At 40.5% G+C, this 18,356-nt stretch overlaps 1 protein-coding gene across 3 annotated transcripts in view; it reads left to right on the top strand.

Annotated features, from left to right (window-relative positions):
* Positions 1-16,732, top strand: part of rer1 (retention in endoplasmic reticulum sorting receptor 1) — a 49,840-nt gene extending 33,108 nt beyond the window's left edge. For 2 of the 3 annotated variants that reach the window (XM_060931468.1, XM_060931470.1), the window contains exons 6-7: positions 14,989-15,124; positions 15,287-16,237. In XM_060931468.1, the coding sequence (XP_060787451.1) occupies positions 14,989-15,124; positions 15,287-15,376 (226 nt within the window). In that variant the 3' untranslated portion in view covers positions 15,377-16,237. The other variant, XM_060931471.1, reaches the window with a different exon arrangement.
* The last annotated feature ends 1,624 nt before the right edge of the window (positions 16,733-18,356 follow it).

Here is an 18,356-nt window from a genome sequence, read left to right as displayed (position 1 = left end):
TGAATTTACTATGAGGGTTTTTGGTTTGATGTCGATCATGACAGCAATCGCACCCATGGCAAAGAGTTGAAGAGAGATGGGAGTGTGGGAATTTGTTTAATATCCCTGTACATGAAATTGAAACACATTACAGCTCAACTTGAAAATCAGATTGCCTGAGATGTACCGACATCCTTTCTCATGGACCCCTCTGTTAATCTTCCAGGTTTACATGAGATATGCAAGCATGTATGTGAACAATGCTGCTCACGTATCAGCTATGTGCACGCATGTACACGGAGGAAAAGTGAAGTATAATTGCACCTTTACTGCAAAAGCTCTTCTCACTAATCACCTTTATGATGAAAAAGGCTTTATTTGTCTCAGTACAGTGAAACTCCTTTTCTTTGCTTATCCCAGCTTGTTAGGAACTAGGGATGTTAACCGATGACCGTTTGACCGGTGGTTGACCAAATCAACGTCAACCGGTTAATTTTTTTTTTGGTTGTCGGTGAAAAAAAAAAAAAATCAATCGTTTTGAAGCTGCTGATTTTGGAGCGGAGAACCTGGAATTCTGTGTTGTAAACGCTTGGGCCATGCCATGCAGTGTAAGGACGACAGCTGACAAATCAGAAACACCCATTCAGTCATGTCCCGCCCCAGTTAAAGACAGCTGACAAATCAGAAACACCCATTCAGTCATGTCCCGCCCCAGGTGAAGACAGCTGCCACTCGGCGAAAGAAAAAAAAAAAAGTGTAGATACAGGCTTTTTAGCTTACAAATTACTATTCTGTTTGGTTTTTTTTAAATTATTATTAGAAGGCACATCGAGTTTAGTCCTGCCTTGGCCAGTGCATTCTGAAAATGTTTCGGTCTGTAGCCAACAATGCATGTTATTGCAGATCGTATCTCTCCACACAAACTAAAGGCGCAGATGCCGACTTTTTCATGGACTGTAACGGCATTTGCTTATGTAGTAATTTTAATACAGAATTTACTTTGATGAAATTATTCAGACACTCCAACGCGCCCCCCCCAAAAAAAACGAATCTGCACGAGCCGTGAAAAAGGCGCGCCGTTTGCATCCCTGTTTAAACTCATAGGTTAACCGACTTTAACTGGCTAATGAGGCTCGGTGGTCGGTCAAGATTTTTTTTAGTTTTCGCCATCCCTATTAGGAACCTGGGGTCAGAGCACGGGGTCAGCTATGATACAGTGCTCCTGGAGCAGGGAGGGTTAAGAACTTTGCTCAAGGGCACAACAGTGACAGCTTGACAGTGCTGGGGCTTGAACCCCCAGCCTTCTGATCAGTAACCCACAGCCTTTGAACGTTGAGGTGCCCTGTTGGCCTGTTAGACAGCACTCTCCACCACCTTCATCAAAGCACAAATTAAGGAATAGATTCTGCCAGAATGATGTTCATGACTCCAGTACAGTCTTGTGTACCGAATCTTGTAGAATCTGTGCCAAGGTGCATTGAAGCTGTTCTGGTGGATTGTAGTGCCATTTAAATTGGCATCTTTCTGTACATATTGGGTTAAGCAGGGATAGACTGCTTCTGAGCATGTTTTCAAAGCTTTTGTGCAGTTAAATAAGTAAATCCTGTGGTCAAAGCCTATTATATGATTTTTGTTGAATGTAACCGTGAAATTCCCCCCCAACTGTTGCTTTGAATTGGGGTTAGTTATTGGACCGCTATTTATGAAAACAGCTAAGCATTTTCACAGAAAGCTCATATAACAAAAGATCACGACGGATACACTTAATGGCCAAATGCATGTTGAACTGACGGTCACGTCTATATATGGTTCTTCCCTAACCGGTTTCCACAAATTTTGGAAATGCACAATTGTCTTGAATGTCTTTTGTATGCTGGAGAATTAAGATTTCCTTTCACTGAAACTAAGTGGCCTAACCTAAGAACACTTTTTATTTATACGTATGTAAAGTGTAGTTTCTCTGCAACCCCCCCCCCCCCCCCCCCCCCCCCCGCATTTTTAATGACCATGCTCACTGATGACGCTCTGCACACTGACTATGAAGAATATTGTTTAAATGCCATGAGATGTTTTATCAGGATACTTGTTTTGTAGGAAGTTGCTGTAGTAGCTCCTCTTGACGTTTTCACAGAGCACTGATGCATGTCCACATCACTTTCGTTTTGTGCCATCTGTTCATTAGCGTGACACTGTAGCCTGTTGTGCAGTATGACATGGTATTGGAGCACATTTGAGTAAATGAGAATGTTATCAGGTCATTATCCAATACCAGTATCGTATTGGGGCGGCATGGTGGTGTAGTGGTTAGCGCTGTCGCCTCACAGCAAGAAGGTCCGGGTTCGAGCCCCGTGGCCGGCGAGGGCCTTTCTGTGTGGAGTTTGCATGTTCTCCCCGTGTCCGCGTGGGTTTCCTCTGGGTGCTCCGGTTTCCTCCACAGTCCAAAGACATGCAGGTTAGGTTAACTGGTGACTCTAAATTGACCGTAGGTGTGAAATGTGAGTGTGAATGGTTGTCTGTGTCTATGTATCAGCCCTGTGATGACCTGGCGACTTGTCCAGGGTGTACCCCGCCTTTCACCCGTAGTCAGCTGGGATAGGCTCCAGCTCGCCTGCGACCCTGTAGAAGGATAAAGCGGCTTGAGATAATGAGATGAGATGAGTATCGTATTGCTGCCTCCCCAAGTAACCATGACTCTTGCTTATAATTAAAATGATGCCCCATAATTAAGTTTTGAACAGAACCTGAGGGAAGACCTGCACTTTCTCTTGAAGTAAAATTTGAACCCAGGTCTAAAAGTGAGCTCTGGTAACGTTGATAGATTACACTAGTGCATGTGATGCATTTAAAACTGCAGTAGTGTTACTGCAGTACGTTTATTTGCACTGGACAATAGGAGTACAACTGCTTATTATATAGTAATAAATGAGTTTGATTTATAAATGTTGTATTGAGTTCTGAAATACCTTTTGAACTCTTGCATATGTTGGATATCTTTCAATATTTCAGCCTTCAAGTTTAAGATGAGTGTGAAGTTTTGCCATCACTTTGTGATTTGCGCTAAATTCATTAATAAGCACAAGAACAAGACCGTCAGGATGAGCAAGTCATTTCCGAGGCGGTGGATCTGAGTAAACTTCAAGGACTTGCGTTGAATTGTTGGTTTATAACATACCAGACAGGTGTACCTAAAAAATGTCCGATTTGGTGTACATCCTTTTAATGCTTAGTCGAATGCCAAATAAATAAGCAAAGCTGCAGTAGCATATCATGACTCTGGTTTAAATCCTTTTTGATGATGGTGATTAATTCCTCTACTATGTGGTGCTTTTTGGGGGGGGTCAGGACTTGACTGCTAATTCTATCTCTTTTGTATTTACAGCCTGTTTAAGTAAAATCTTTTTTTTATGCAAATACTTATTTATATAATGCTGTTAACTGATTAATACCTTCCGTTACATATACCTTTCAGTGATGCATATTTTGATTTTGCATTCGTGCCAACAGGGAAAAGGGATACATTATGGAAACTGAAATAATATACTTTAGCCATATAATGGAAATCTTACAAAAGTAACCAAGAGCAGCTTTAAGAGTGCAGTACTACTTTGGAAGCTTGAATGCATCTTATGGGCAGCTCTGTTCTCTCTCAACCCTTTTCATCATTTGAAGGCTGATTTAGAAAAATATGTCTCTTGCTGGAAAAAAAAATTGAGCACTTCAATTTTTTCTTAAGTCGTCATTTCTATGTATGGTAGCTATTTCATCGCAATGTTTGTGCTGGAATTCCAATACAAGCACGCCTCATTTTCCTTAAAGGAGATATGCAGAACCTTTTTTGAAATAAATTTGAGTGGATAGGATCTCCATCCTTGACTCTTGTATGCTGCAGAAATGGGAATAAAAAATTGATTTTTGAGAGTTAAAATTAACTGCAAAGTTGGCATTCGAGCTGCCCCGCTGAGCCAGCCAGCCCTGAGTGTGTGATGTCACAGCAGGAACCGGTTTTAAAGGAACAGTCCACCGTACTTCCATAATGAAATATGCTCTTATCTGAATTGAGACGAGCTGCTCCGTACCTGTCCGAGCTTTGCGCGACTTCCCAGTCAGTCAGACGCGCTGTCACTCCTGTTAGCAATGTAGCTAGGCTCAGCATGGCCAATGGTATTTTTTGGGGCTGTAGTTAGATGCGACCAAACTCTTCCGCGTTTTTCCTGTTTACATAGGTTTATATGACCAGTGATATGAAACAAGTTCAGTTACACAAATTGAAACGTAGCGATTTTCTAACTGAACTTGTTTCATATCACTGGTCATATAAACCTATGTAAACAGGAAAAACGCGGAAGAGTTTGGTCGCATCTAACTACAGCCCCAAAAAATACCATTGGCCATACTGAGCCTAGCTACATTGCTAACAGGAGTGACAGCGCGTCTGACTGACTGGGAGGTCGCGCAAAGCTCGGACGAGTACGGAGCAGCTCGTCTCAATTCAGATAAGAGCATATTTCATTATGGAAGTACGGTGGACTGTTCCTTTAAGGCCGAGGCCTTTTACAGCTATAGACCAAAGTCGTATAAATAAAAATTTATGGTGAAAGTAAGAAATACCGTTACCGACTTGCTCAACTAAGACTGATTTGACTTTGTTGATTGTGGGTTGACTCTCATTAATACAGGATAGGTGTTATAACTTATGCAGCGTACATGCATGCATTTTCACTGATAAAACTTAAAAGGCTAATTAAATAATCAGATGAACTGAGACGATCACATTCTGAAGCAAATTAAATCATCTTATACCGGTAACTTAAACACACAATACAAGTTACATGTATTAATCTAAATGCAGGTAAACAACGTGTTTTGTATCCAAATGAGAGTCTGAGCTTACCCGTCTGTGCGCTCGCTTCTTGAAGGCCGGTTTTGTGGCCGATTGTTTTGAAACAATCTGACTTTCAGTTGTTCGTTCAGTTTTCCGTTCATTCACTTCCATGTAAGAGCGAGATGGCAGCAATATCCAGTGGAGAAATCAAACGGCTGGTCCACTCATTCTCCGTTTTCTCCATACTGAGTACTCCACCATTACTGCTCGGCTCAGGCAATTACTAAAACCCGGGACGGGATGTCACCAGTTTTAGCAACAACCGCGGGGAGGTCACTGCCCGAGCTATATGTCATGTCCCGTTCCATCCCGGGTTTTAGCGACAACCCTCAGCTCACACTCCGGGAGAACTGGTGCAACTGAACTTTACTTTCCTTTTCTTGTAGTTTTATTTAATTGTTGGTACTGCACCCTGTTTCAATACGGGCTTCTAGCCAATGCTCCTCAACAGCTCAGAGGTCCCGTACAAGTCTTCAGTAAAATGTGCAGAGGAGAGACCACTTCATAGGCGCCCAATGTGCCCGTGAACAACTCGCAAAATGCGTCCAGATCTTTGCAGTTTGAACATTCTTGGGTGATGAATGCAACATAAATCCACCTTCTGTCATGTTGTTGCACCCGTCAGCAACACCTCTATGTGGCATGGCAATAAACTAGCTCAAAATGGAGGATCGGAGTTGCAGTCAGCTCTGTGTTTTAGTATAGCGGAAATGGCGATGAGACCGATAGACTTCCTGCTGTGACGTTACAGATGTCAAGGTTATTCACTCAGACTGCTATGAATCGCTTTAATCGTAAAAATTAGATTTATTGTTAATGCTTAAAACTCTTCCTGTCCCATTCTTGAGGTCTCAAGGCATTTATAAACGAAAGTGAGGCCATGATTCAGCGTATCTCCTTTAAGCACAGTGAAATTCCTCCTCTGCATTTAACCCATCTGAAGCAGTGAACGCACACATGCATGCCCCAGGGCAGTAGGCAGCCATGCTACAGTGCCCGGGGAGCAGTTGGGGGCTAGGTGCCTTGCTCAAAGGCACTTCAGCCCAAGGCCGCCCCATGTTGACCTAACCGCATATATTTGAGGACATGCAAAACTCCACACAGGGAGGCCCCCGTCAGCCACTGGGCTTGAACCCAGAGCCTTCTTGGTGTGAGGCAACACTGCCGTGCCACCCAAAACCCAAACCTGTTCTCACATGCCAGTGCCCCTGTGCACAAAGCAAGATCCATGAACATGTGGTTTGCCAAGGCTGGTATGAAAGACCCTGTGGAATATCCTGCACAGAATCCTGACCTCAACCCCACTGAACACTTCTTCTGGGCAGAATTGGAACACTGATTGTATGCCAGGCCTCATTGCCCAACATCACAACACATCACACATATATGGGTGTTATGACCAAAAGGTGCACACCTGACAATCACAAGTAATTTGCTGCGGCAAAGAAACATTACTTTTTACTTCGGTATTTACAGACTTGAAGCAAAACTGAGAGATGTATGGCAATGCAAAAATGACAGTACTGGAACACAACGACCAAGAGTGATCTCGTTGTCAGCGGATTAAATGCCTCAGTCATGAAGACTGCCGTTGTGAAAAACTTAACACTGACTATGGGGACTCCTTCAGTAAATGAAGTAAGCTCTGAATTCGCTGTTAGTCGAGAGGTGTGTTTTGTATTGTGTGTTAGAGTGAGCACGTGAATATAAATCTCTGATTTGAATTCCAGCATTATTCTCAGAGCTGCTGTTATGGAATATTAAACACCTTCTGACCAAAACACAGCACGGTAAATCATTCTGATATTACTTGGTGCTGTTTTAGTATTAATACAAGAGGATTGGGGGGGGATTGAGTGTGAATAGTCACATCTAAAGCAACTTTTATTCCATTCACTGCTACATTTATCTGAAGTGACCTTGCAGTTGAGTCAGAATACAGCTGAGAAATTGAGGGTCAAGGTGTTACTCAAGGGCCCAACAAGACTTTGCTACATCTTTCTGTTGTCATTAGATGCATTTCACCACTGATGATAAAGATGTGGCAAGTCTATGTACATATTAATTACAGAAGCCAAAACACTGGGGTTGTGTACGGCAGTACATCCCGACAGGATGAGTTGATTTAGCTTTTATGCATGTCCTGAATAATATCTCGAAAGCTGGAAGTTACACCTGGAGAGGAAACTCGAAGAAGCTGTCTGCAACACAAGTGTACGGCACATTGTCCAGGATAAATACATGCAAGCCCAGATAATGGAGATCCCTGGGTGGGGTCTCGAGGCATGCACTTCAGAACTGTAACATTTGCGGCTGATATATTCACCTTGCTATGGCCTCTGTAGCATCATATTTGACCACCACAGTTTTCCTGTCCTAGGGAAAATTCCTGTCACCTTCCGAAATGACTGCAAACCAGTGGCCTCATCCTAGAACTCATGAAGTGCTTTGAGAGCCTGGTCAAAACATGCATAGTAGTGCATCTCAAATAATTATATCATGAAAGGTTTTTTTTTTTTTTTCATACTTTAATTCAAAAGCATGAACTTTTAATAAATTCTATGTTCATTACACATATAAATTGAAATATTTCAAGCCTTTTTAATTGAGAAATTATGTATCTCTGGCTAAAACAAAGTTGTCAGCATTTAACTTTTTCAGCAGTTTGTGCTACAGTAGCGCTTCTCTGGGATTGGACTGTATGGTCTAGTCTTCACATTCCATCTTAATTGTCACAATTAAAAAAAAAAAAGCCACTTTTCACCTTTTGAAGTACAGTGGTGCTTGAAAGTTTGTGATCCCTTTCGAATTTTCTATATTTCTGCATAAATCTGACCTAAAACATCAGATTTTCACACAAGTCCTAAAAGTAGATAAAGAGAACCCAGTTAAAAAAATGAGAAAAAATATTATACTTGGTCATTTATTTATTGAGGAAAATGATCCAATATTACATATGTGAGTGGCAAAAGTATGTGAACCTTTGCTTTCAGTATCTGGTGTGACCCCTTTGTGTAGCAATAACTGCAAATAAACGTTTCCAGTAACTGTTGATCAGTCCTGCACACCGGCTTGGAGGAATTTTAGCCCATTTCTCTGTACAGAACTCTGGGATGTTGGTGGGTTTCCTCACATGAATTGCTCGCTTCAGGTCCTTCCACAACATTTCAATTGGATTAAGGTCAGGACTTTGACTTGGCCATTCCAAAACATTAACTTTATTCTTCTTTAACCATTCTTTGGTAGAACAACTTGTGTGCTTAGGGTCGTTGTCTTGCTGCATGACCCACCTTCTCTTGAGATTCAGTTCATGGACAGATGTCCTGACATTTTCCTTTAGAATTCGCTGGTATAATTCAGAATTCATTGTTCCATCAATGATGGCAAGCCATCCTGGCCCAGATGCAGCAAAACAGGCCCAAATCATGATACTACCACCACCATGTTTCACAGATGGGATAAGGTTCTTATGCTGGAATGCAGTGTTTTCCTTTCTCCAAACATAACGCTTCTCATTTAAACCAAAAAGTTCTATTTTGGTCTCATCCGCCCACAAAACATTTTTCCAATAGCCTTCTGACTTGTCCATGTGATCTTTAGCAAACTGCAGACGAGCAACAATGTTTTTTTTTGGAGAGCAGTGGCTTTCTCCTTGCAACCCTGCCATGCACACCATTGTTGTTTAGTGTTCTCTTGATGGTGGACTCATGAACATTAACATTATCCAATGTGAGAGAGGCCTTCAGTTGCTTAGAAGTTACCCTGGGGTCCTTTGTGACCTCACCGACTATTACACACCTTGCTCTTGGAGTGATCTTTGTTGGTCAACCACTCCTGGGGAGGGTAACAATGGTCTTGAATTTCCTCTATTTGTACACAGTCTGTCTGACTGTGGATTGGTGGAGTCCAAACTCTTTAGAGATGGTTTTGTAACCTTTTCCAGCCTGATGAGCATCAACAACGCTTTTTCTGAGGTCCTCAGAAATCTCCTTTGTTCATGCCATGATACACTTCCACAAACATGTGTTGAGAAGATCAGACTTTGATAGATCCCTGTTCTTTAAATAAAACAGGGTGCCCACTCACATCTGATTTCAATCAATGGGATGACAATCACCTGACTCTAATTTCACCTTCAAATTAACTGCTAGTTCTAGAGGTTCACATACTTTTTCCACTCACAGATATGTAATATTGGATCATTTTCCTCAATAAATAAATGACCAAGTATAATATTTTTGTCTTATTTGTTTAACTGGGTTTTCTTTATCTACTTTTAGGACTTGTGTGAAAATCTGATGTTTTAGGTCATATTTATGCAGAAACATAAATTCTAAAGGGTTCACAAACTTTTAAGCACCACTGTACATGTTGTGTAAATCAACTGATGCTCACCTCCAAAAGGTCCATTTTAATTCCAGCTTGTAATGCAACAAAACAGGACAAACACCAAGGGGAATGAGTACTTTTCAGAAGTTGGACATTTCTGAATTGTCGATCCTTTTTTGATTGAGCTTAGGAAATATTCTAGTAATTTAACATACTGGATTTCTGATTTTCATGAGCTATAAGCCATAATCAAAATTTAACCCATAAAAGGTTTGGAATATTTCACTTTACATGTAATGAATATAGAATATATGAAAGTTTACCTTTTTAAATTAAATAATGAAAAAATTAACTTTTCACGATATTCTAATTGCTTGGTGTGTATGTGCCTTGTCAAAAGTAGTGGAATTTCCTGCCTTCTTAATGTTTGAGACCAGTAAATAATAAAAATACAGTAAATGGCCCTATTTGCCAACTGTAGTAATTTGAGTCAAATGTAATGGCAGCTCATCGTTCGTTGAAGATATGAAATGTCTTTTAAGAAAAATAAAGGAAACCCATTGAATTAGAAGGCATGTCCAAATTTTTGACGTGTACCCCCCCCCCCCCCCCCCCCCAAACACACGTATTTCAAAAAACCAAAACCAAAAAAAAACAACACGTGCACAGATCAGCCATAACACTCACGGGTGAAATGAATAAATATATATTATTTACCAGCTGGGAAGTCCGTATTGTGAAATACCGTGACTGAGGTCTCTGGGCGAGGTCACAGTATTTCACAATATGGACCGACCTTAAGCTGGTAAATTTAATGAGAGCGCCCGAAAGGGAAACCATATTTAGAACAAACCTGCTACAAGCTCGTTTTCGGCTTTCTCCTGAAATGTTTTCCTTTATTTCGTCTTCATCAGGGTAGTAAAACTCGCTTTCGCTGTGAACGCTGTCGTTATCATTATCCATGCTGTAAAATTAATGCTATTATACTGAGAAATGCAAAAATAAATGTTGACAAAAATTGCTACTATGTTTGTTGTTGTGAACGAGCGAGTCGCCAAAGGTCTGTAACCAGGGTCTGTGTCGTAGGATTCCGGACCACTCGCGAGCCAATCAGAGCACACGATTTGATGGAAACCGGACCGCGAAAAAAAACGTCAATTATCTCATTACAGTGACTCCTGTCAAGGGGTGGGATATATTAGACAGCAAGTGAACAGTGAGTGAGTTCTCAAAGATGTGTTGGAAATGGGGGGTGTTCCTGGTATGCACTGGTTAGTACCTACCCAAAAGTAGCCAAAAGGACAACTGGTGATGTCATGGCCACCAAACCTTGTGAAGACTAGTCCATCTGGTCACAAATTGCTTAAAAAAAAAAAGTTGGACTATGATAGAAAGGTGTTGGAACAAAGTGCATCACAGCTTGCTGCCTATGGGGCTGCGTAGTTGTAGACTGGTCAGTGTGCCCATGCTGACCCCTGGCCACCACTGAATTTACCTACAATGGGCACATGAGTGTCAGAACTGGACCATGGAACAATGAAAGAAGGTGCCCTGGTCCGATGAATCACATTTTCTGTTATGTCATGGACAGTCGGGCATGTGCATTGCTTACCTGGGGAAGAGATTGCACCAGGCTATACTATAGGAAGAAGGCAAGCTGGTGGTGGTAGTGTGATACTCTGGGTAATGTTCTGCTAGGCCACCTTGGGTCCTGGCATTCGTGTGGATGTTACTTTAACACATACCACCTACTGAAACATTGTTCCAGACCAAGTACACCTTCATAGCAACCATATTACTTAATGGCAGTGGCCTCTTTCAGCAGGATTATACACCCTGCCACAGTGCAAAACTTGTTCAGGAATTGTTTGAAGAGGATGACCAAGTTCAAGGTGTTGACTTGGCCTCCAAATTCCCCAGATCTCAGTCCAATTGAGCATCTGTGGAATGTGCTGTACAAACAAGTCTGATCCATCAAGGCCCCACATCACAACTTGGAGGACTGAAAAGATCTGCTGCTGATGTCTTGGGGCCAGATACCATAGCATACATTCAGAGGTCTAGTGGAGCCATGCCTCAATGGATCAGAGGCTTTTTTTTGGGGGGGGACCTATGCAATATTAGGCAGGTGATTCAGCGAAGGAAAACAGCAATTGATGATAAACATTGAGAGAGCTATGAAGGGAAAAGCCTCAGAAGTCCACAATGTCAAACAGCCTTCACAGGGCACATGTGAAGTCATCAGGTTGAAAATGATTTCTTTTGTGTTTTTAAACTTTTGGAGAACCAAAGCACATGAAGTAGCTGGGAACAGCATGCATGATGACCAGAGTGTAAAACTGACTAGAAAAACATTTAACCAAAGGCAATCTATGGACATTTCTTCACTATAGTCTAGCAATAACCTTAAAGTAATAACCTGTTTCGTTTAACCAGTATTTGAAATCGTCCAACCAAGACAGAAGTGCGTTTGTATGAAATGTTGCTTCTGATTTCACATTGTGCGTGAGGGAGCAGAAGTCTGAGATACTGTGCTGGTTTTTAAACTCTCCACTGAAATCAGAAATGCACACAGCACAAACCAACCTGCTGTGAAACTAACTCTGGAGAAATGATCATCTTCCAGCTACTCCCTTTGGGGGTTGCCACCGTGGATCTGTTCCACATATTTGATTTGGTATCGGTTTTACACCAGATGCCCTTCCTGACGCAACCCTCCCCAATCTATTCAGCCTTGGGACCGGCACCAAGTATGCACTGGCTCGTACAACCCCAGTGGCTGGGTATTTTACCCAATTTGCATGTCTTTTGGACTGTGCGGGGGAAACCCGTGCAGACATTGCATGAACATGCAAATGCCCTCTTGGTCATGAGGTTTGAACCCAAAACCTATTTGCTGTGAGGCAACAGTGCTAACCACTGTGCCGCCCACTCAGGATAAATGATGGTTGGCTTTATTTATCGAGCTATGATAAATGGATATGAACAGATTTATTTGTAAATTGCTTGTACGAGTGTTTACTCAAGAAATTTGGCATTATGAGTATCAATTAAACTGACAACACGCACCACACTTCTGTAAGATAAATTAAAGGTGCCAAAATCATAATTTAAAAAGGAAAATGTTCTAAAACGTTGTGGACGTTTTCCTCTCTTATTTAAAGACTTGGCTATTTTTCAGTTGAAGGTGAAATCCTAAAAAGTTTTGACATTGAAGGATTTGCAAGCAGGAATACTTGTGTGAATATTTGCACAATCCACTGTGCTATTTTATTTCTTTCTGTATCCTCTAACAATTGTCCACATATTGAGACTATTTTCTCATTATGTATTCATGACTTATTAAAAACATTTTGTCAGAGCCTAGGACTTTAGAAGTTGCTAAATAAATGTTCAGATGATTCTGCTGTGTGACCACAGCCATTCCTGTCTGGGAGCCAAGGGAGCAGAATTGGCCACGCTGTTGACCATGGGTGAAGGGTTAACATCCTCTCTCCCATTCAAACCACAGAAATGAGTCCGTCTCCGCATGAGGAGCGGATTGAAATGTTAGCCTTCATCCTCCTCGGTTGGGAGCTGTTGTCCAGTAGCAGGGAGAACTGAATTGGCAGGTGACCAGATGGTGAGGGGGAGGAGAAATCCCAAAATAACATTCAGGGTTCTCCACGAGGGGTTTTAGAGGTGCGGGCCGCCCCCCTTTCTGTGATTCCCGCCCCTGTTTAATTTCTGCCGCCCCTTTACAAAAGGAAGAGGCATCCCTTTGTTTTCTTTGTGACAGATAGCCTTTCTCTGTTGGAGTACCGACAACGCGACAACACCCGAGTGTGAAACTCCTTTACCAGCAATTAGTTTAGTCAGTCTGACGATTATAGTCTAAGAAAAGCGTTTCACACTTGGGCGTTTTTGACACATTGTTCTTTCGCCGGGAGATAACACGCCTTTATAATAACGTGTGAATCGACACCAAGTTCGAGATAACTGATTGTTATTGTCGGTAGAGAAATAAAGGATAAAAACAAAAAGTTCAAAGTTGGTGCGGCAAGCGTGATATTGCCTATAAAACCGTGAGGCTGTGAACGTGGTTTTAGTGCCATGAAGCGTGTGAAGACGACACTGCGGAACCGACTATCACAGAAGACTCTGAATCCTTTGCTGCACGTTGCAATCCAGGGGCCTCCACCAGAGGAGTTTGATTTTCACAAAGCTGCAAAACTATGGGCAGGCATTAGGAACAGGAAGATCACCTTCGAAGTGGATGTTTAGGAAAAGAGGAAAGCAGGTAATTTTGAGTTAGTTTCTTTCAAATATCAAAGCATTTTGTGCAACCATATTTTAGAGATCATGTTAGAGCAGACCTGGGCATTTTACAGCCCGCGGGCCGCATCCGGCCCTTTGGTTCATTCTGACCGGCCCGCATAAGGTTAATTAGAAATTACAAAATAAATGTATTTTCTAATTTTACCTCATGCACGGACTAAATGTGCATTGCTTTTATTTTGAAGTTGTGTTCAACAAAAACGCAATGCGCGTGACATGAACATGACAGGAAATCCCACAAAACCTAATCCTGCGATAACTACTTCCGTAATTTTGTCCAGACCAACCACAAACTTGTACGTCATCCTTCAAACGGTCCAGCCAATCACATCGTGTGACGTCACCAGCAGGCGCCCGAGCCGATCTGTAGATCTGATACCTACACCGAATCGACTGATGATCATCTGTCAGCTGTACTTCGCATCTCCACCTCAGACATTCAATCTGACTCTGATGCACTTGTTAAAGACCAACAGAGACTAGATTTCTCTCACTGAACAAATAAAAAACTGAAAAACACCAAATGAGGTGATTAGACTACAAATGTGGGCATCATTATTATAATATGATGTATCTTGCTTGATATTTGGAGTAGAAAGACAATATTGTGATGTCTTTATTGTGTTTTGGGGTGAATGTGACTGAAAAAAAAATGGTACAAACGTTCACATTTTGTTAACCATTGTTTTGGGAAATTTGATTGAATAAATGACACTTTTTGTAAGGCAACCTTGTTTTTTCCATACTCTTACCAGTCTTAGCAGCTTGTAAAAACAATGTTATTTATTGCTTTATATAAAGAAATACAATTATTATGCAGAATTTAGTTCAGCTTTTTGGTCCGGCCCTCCACAAAATTTTCTGTTTCTCATGTGGCCCCGTGGAAAAAATAATTGCCCACCCGTGTTAGGCTGTGTAACTATTACAATGCATTTTGCTTGAGTCTGTATGAATGAGTTTAAATTACAATGTCATTTTTCTTTTTTATCTTCTTAGACTGTTAACTGGTGAACATGGATGGAGCAGTGTAAATATAGCCATGGAGCAGTGTAAATATAGTTAAAACATCTTTTCAATGTACTTTACTCTCTAAAAAAAATTATTTTTTCCAGTGGTGCCTGCAATTACATTTCCATTTCAAACAATGTCAGCTTTTATGGAGCAGTGTGAATATAGTTAATACAAAAACTTTTCTGTTCGTTTTTTGTAGTTTGCTAAATAAAAAAATATTTTTTCCAGTTCCATTTCAAACAATGTGTCTGAATATGATGTACAAGTGTGTAATGTTTGATGTATGATGTGTTTTTTGTACCAGTCCAATTGATTCCTCTATTCTAAATGATTACTATTTCAGAGTATTTTATGCAAATGACACATGTAAATTTATGCAAATTTGTTTCAAGGTCATCCGATTGACCCCCACCCCCTATATTTTCAGTCCGTGGAGAACCCTGACATTGTCTTCTTGTTTACTGATTCAGGCATTCTGCGACAAAAGGCATCATCATTGCTATGATTTGCACATTCTTTGAAGCCTTTAACGTACCAGTGTTCTGGCCTATCCTTGTGATGTACTTCATCATGCTCTTCTGCATCACCATGAAGCGACAGATCAAGGTTTGTCACATTTTCAAGCATTTCAGAAACACATGCAGTGTCAAGTACGATACATTCACTCACTCTATTTGAAGTAAGGCTAGATTTTCAGTAACTGTAGTCCAAAGTTGTTGTTTGCTGATATTTTTCTCTTTTTTTTTTTTCCTCTCTTTCTGTCCATAGCATATGATTAAGTATAGGTACCTGCCCTTCACACATGGGAAGAGGATATACAGAGGCAAGGACGACACAGGAAAAACCTTTGCTAGTTAAAATCCCTCCCCTTCCCTCACTCAAATTAAAGTTATTGATGAAGAATGGTGCGTGCAGGGGTTGAAGTTTTGTAAGATATTTTTTTTTGGCCTTTTTGTGGGGATACAAAAAAAAAGGCTTATCGGAAAAGAGTTTTGATCCATGATAACAGTGTTGGGTGTTTTGTGGAATGATTATTGCTGCCTTTAAGTGAAAAATGCATGGAGTTTGGATCTTGGCAAGATTCACGCAAAGTTTACTGATTAGCGTGGTGCCTATTTTGTCGTGTGCGCAGAGACTTTGTTTTGATAAGAAAACTGGGCATATTAACACTGTGCTACGATGGTGCAAATGTACAAGACTGAGCTCTAGAGCTTGGGGGTTTTCAGCGTCATTTCCCCTCTTTTTTCATTAAATGATACTGGAAAGCATGGGATCTGATTTAATTCATCATTAGGTGGAAATTAGGCATGAGATAAGAGCCAGATCTTCTTCAGCATCCAGAAATGGCTCGCTCAACACCAGATTATTCCAACACATTTGCACTGAAGTACCTTCTCTCAGCACTCTTCACTGAACTAAATAATAAAGTCCGTGTTTAGATGCAAAACCGCAAGATGTTTTGACACTAGTGCCCAACATGGAGTCACCACACATGATTTGCCTTCCTTCTTGAATGTGCATTCTCTAGTTTTCTTTTTGTACATAAACTTTGTGCCTAGTAACATCCTTTCTAGCAGCTTGTAATTTATTAGTAGTTAAATCCCCTGATCATTAAGTTGAACTGTTTTGTTTTTTTTTGTTTTTTTTTGATGCTCAGTAGATCTATAGCTATACATTGTAATAGTTATATCATTCCGAACAAAACCTTTTTTCTCTCTCTCTCTTCTTTTTCAGAGGAAACATAAGAGTCTTGAGGGCTTTAAAAAAATAAGAAATCGATGGAGTGTGTTGACTGACATTTTTTTTTTTTCCCCCTTTTAATTAATTTTTTTTTTCTGGACCCTAACTGCTAATGTAGAAAGAGGTGGGGGATTTTTTTTTTTTCCCCCGTCACTGTAGGTGAGGATCAAAATTTTTTTCCTATTAATGTGCATAATGTTTTATGGGGGTTTATATATATATATAAAAAATATATATGTATATTTTAAAGGGTAAATCAATTATTTTGGATGTCACTTATCCTTTAGGCTTGTGATTCCAGGTATTAAAATTTGACAAAATGAAAATACATAAATTGAATACTGGATCTATAAATCTCATTAAAGGCATTGCATGTCTTTGGTTTACTTGTGTTACTGTTCAGAAGAAAATGATTTTAATAACTACACTGTAAATTTTTCACTCCAAATGCTATTAAAAGACAGTGTCCCTTCACATTATTGCATCTTTTTTTTTTTTCTTAATCATTGTGTTGTAGGAATGCATGCGTATATTTTTAGGATGCAAGATGCAGTATTAAAATAAGCAAATGGCACTGAAAAGCCTGTTTAGTTTAAGCTTAGGGTTGTCACAGACAATTTTACATCGCCAAGTTTATGGTACTGAAATTGGTCATTTGTTTTATTTTTAATTATTCAAAGACCATGGAAGGGAGCCACTTTGTATTAACCAGTTGTGACTGCTTATTCTTAGGTTTCAGTCACGTGACTTTTCTTAGCAGTTTCACTTCTGGTAAAACAGCTGGTGGTCTGGCAAACCAAAACGGCTGCCGTAGTGCAAACAACTAGCGATAACTTATCAGAGTATGCTCGTAATCTAGAAGCCACTACTCGCTTTAGATGTATTCAGAAGATTGCTATGTGCAATGGAATTGACCCCTACAGTCTGTGAAAGAAGGATCTGTCCTACGATCTCAAACTACCCTTCAGTCAAGTCCCCCGGCATCTCGAGCTATCTGGTGTTGCAGACATCCTTCTACACTGCAAAACCGATGAAAGCGTGGAAGAGTATGGAGGCTTACAACTTTTTTTTTTTTGTATGTGAAACTTTTCAGTTTCACAGTTTGATTTAAACAACGCAAGTGTAAGGCATTTTTCATGCCAGCAATGCACCTTCTCCATACAAACGTTTTGTCAACTGAGCTTTGGTTGACCACCAGCTAAAGTTCTGAATAACTAATGAGGCGGATGTGACGTCACGAGAAACCCAAGAATACAGTTTAGTCATGGCATTTATGATTTACTTTGCTTGATCCCTTGCTATGGTGATATAGGAGATGCCAAGGTTATAGATATAACCCTCTTTTATGAACACAACATAGTACCCGAGGGCAGTGTTTCAACACCAAGATATATGCTTTTGCATGCATGTACACATACTTGGACCTTTTGACACGTAATCGTATGATGACCATGTTAGAAAAAGCCATCAGTAACGGCCAAGATTCCCTTTGGAACCTTCTTGCTAAGCCATTTCCAAACAACTGCAGATTCCAAGATCATCAATTCAAACAATTGTATGTACAGTGGTGGGCAGAAGTTTACATAACCCAACAGAATGTTTTGTTTCTTGCCAATTTCTAAGAGAAATTGAATGATAATGCACAAAAACCTTTATTTCACTTGTGGTTAATGGTTGGCTGAAGCCATTTACTGTCAAGAAAATGTTAACTCTTTTTAAACCATTATGACAACAAAAAAACTACACAAATGACCCTGATCAAAAGTTTACATATCCCAATTCTTAATACTGTATTTTCCCCCTTTAACATCAATAACAGCTTGAAGTCTTTTGTGATAGTTGTCAATGAGTCTCTTTATCTTTTCAGATGGTAAAGCTGCCCATTCTTCTTGGCAAAAAGCCTCCAGTTCCTGTAAAGTCTGGGGCTGTCTTGCATGAACTGCACGTTTGAGGTCTCCCCAGAGTGGCTCAATAATGTTGAGGTCAGGAGACTGAGATGGCCACTCTAAGACCTTCACTTTATGCTGTTGTAGCCACTGACAAGTTGATTTGGCCTTGTGTTTTGGATCATTGTTGTGCTGGAATGTCCAAGTTTGTC

This window comes from Neoarius graeffei, chromosome 10 (assembly GCF_027579695.1).
Source record: "Neoarius graeffei isolate fNeoGra1 chromosome 10, fNeoGra1.pri, whole genome shotgun sequence".
Lineage (NCBI taxonomy): Eukaryota > Metazoa > Chordata > Actinopteri > Siluriformes > Ariidae > Neoarius > Neoarius graeffei.
Note: the sequence above shows the minus strand (reverse complement) of the source record. Positions and strands in the feature narration are given on the sequence as shown.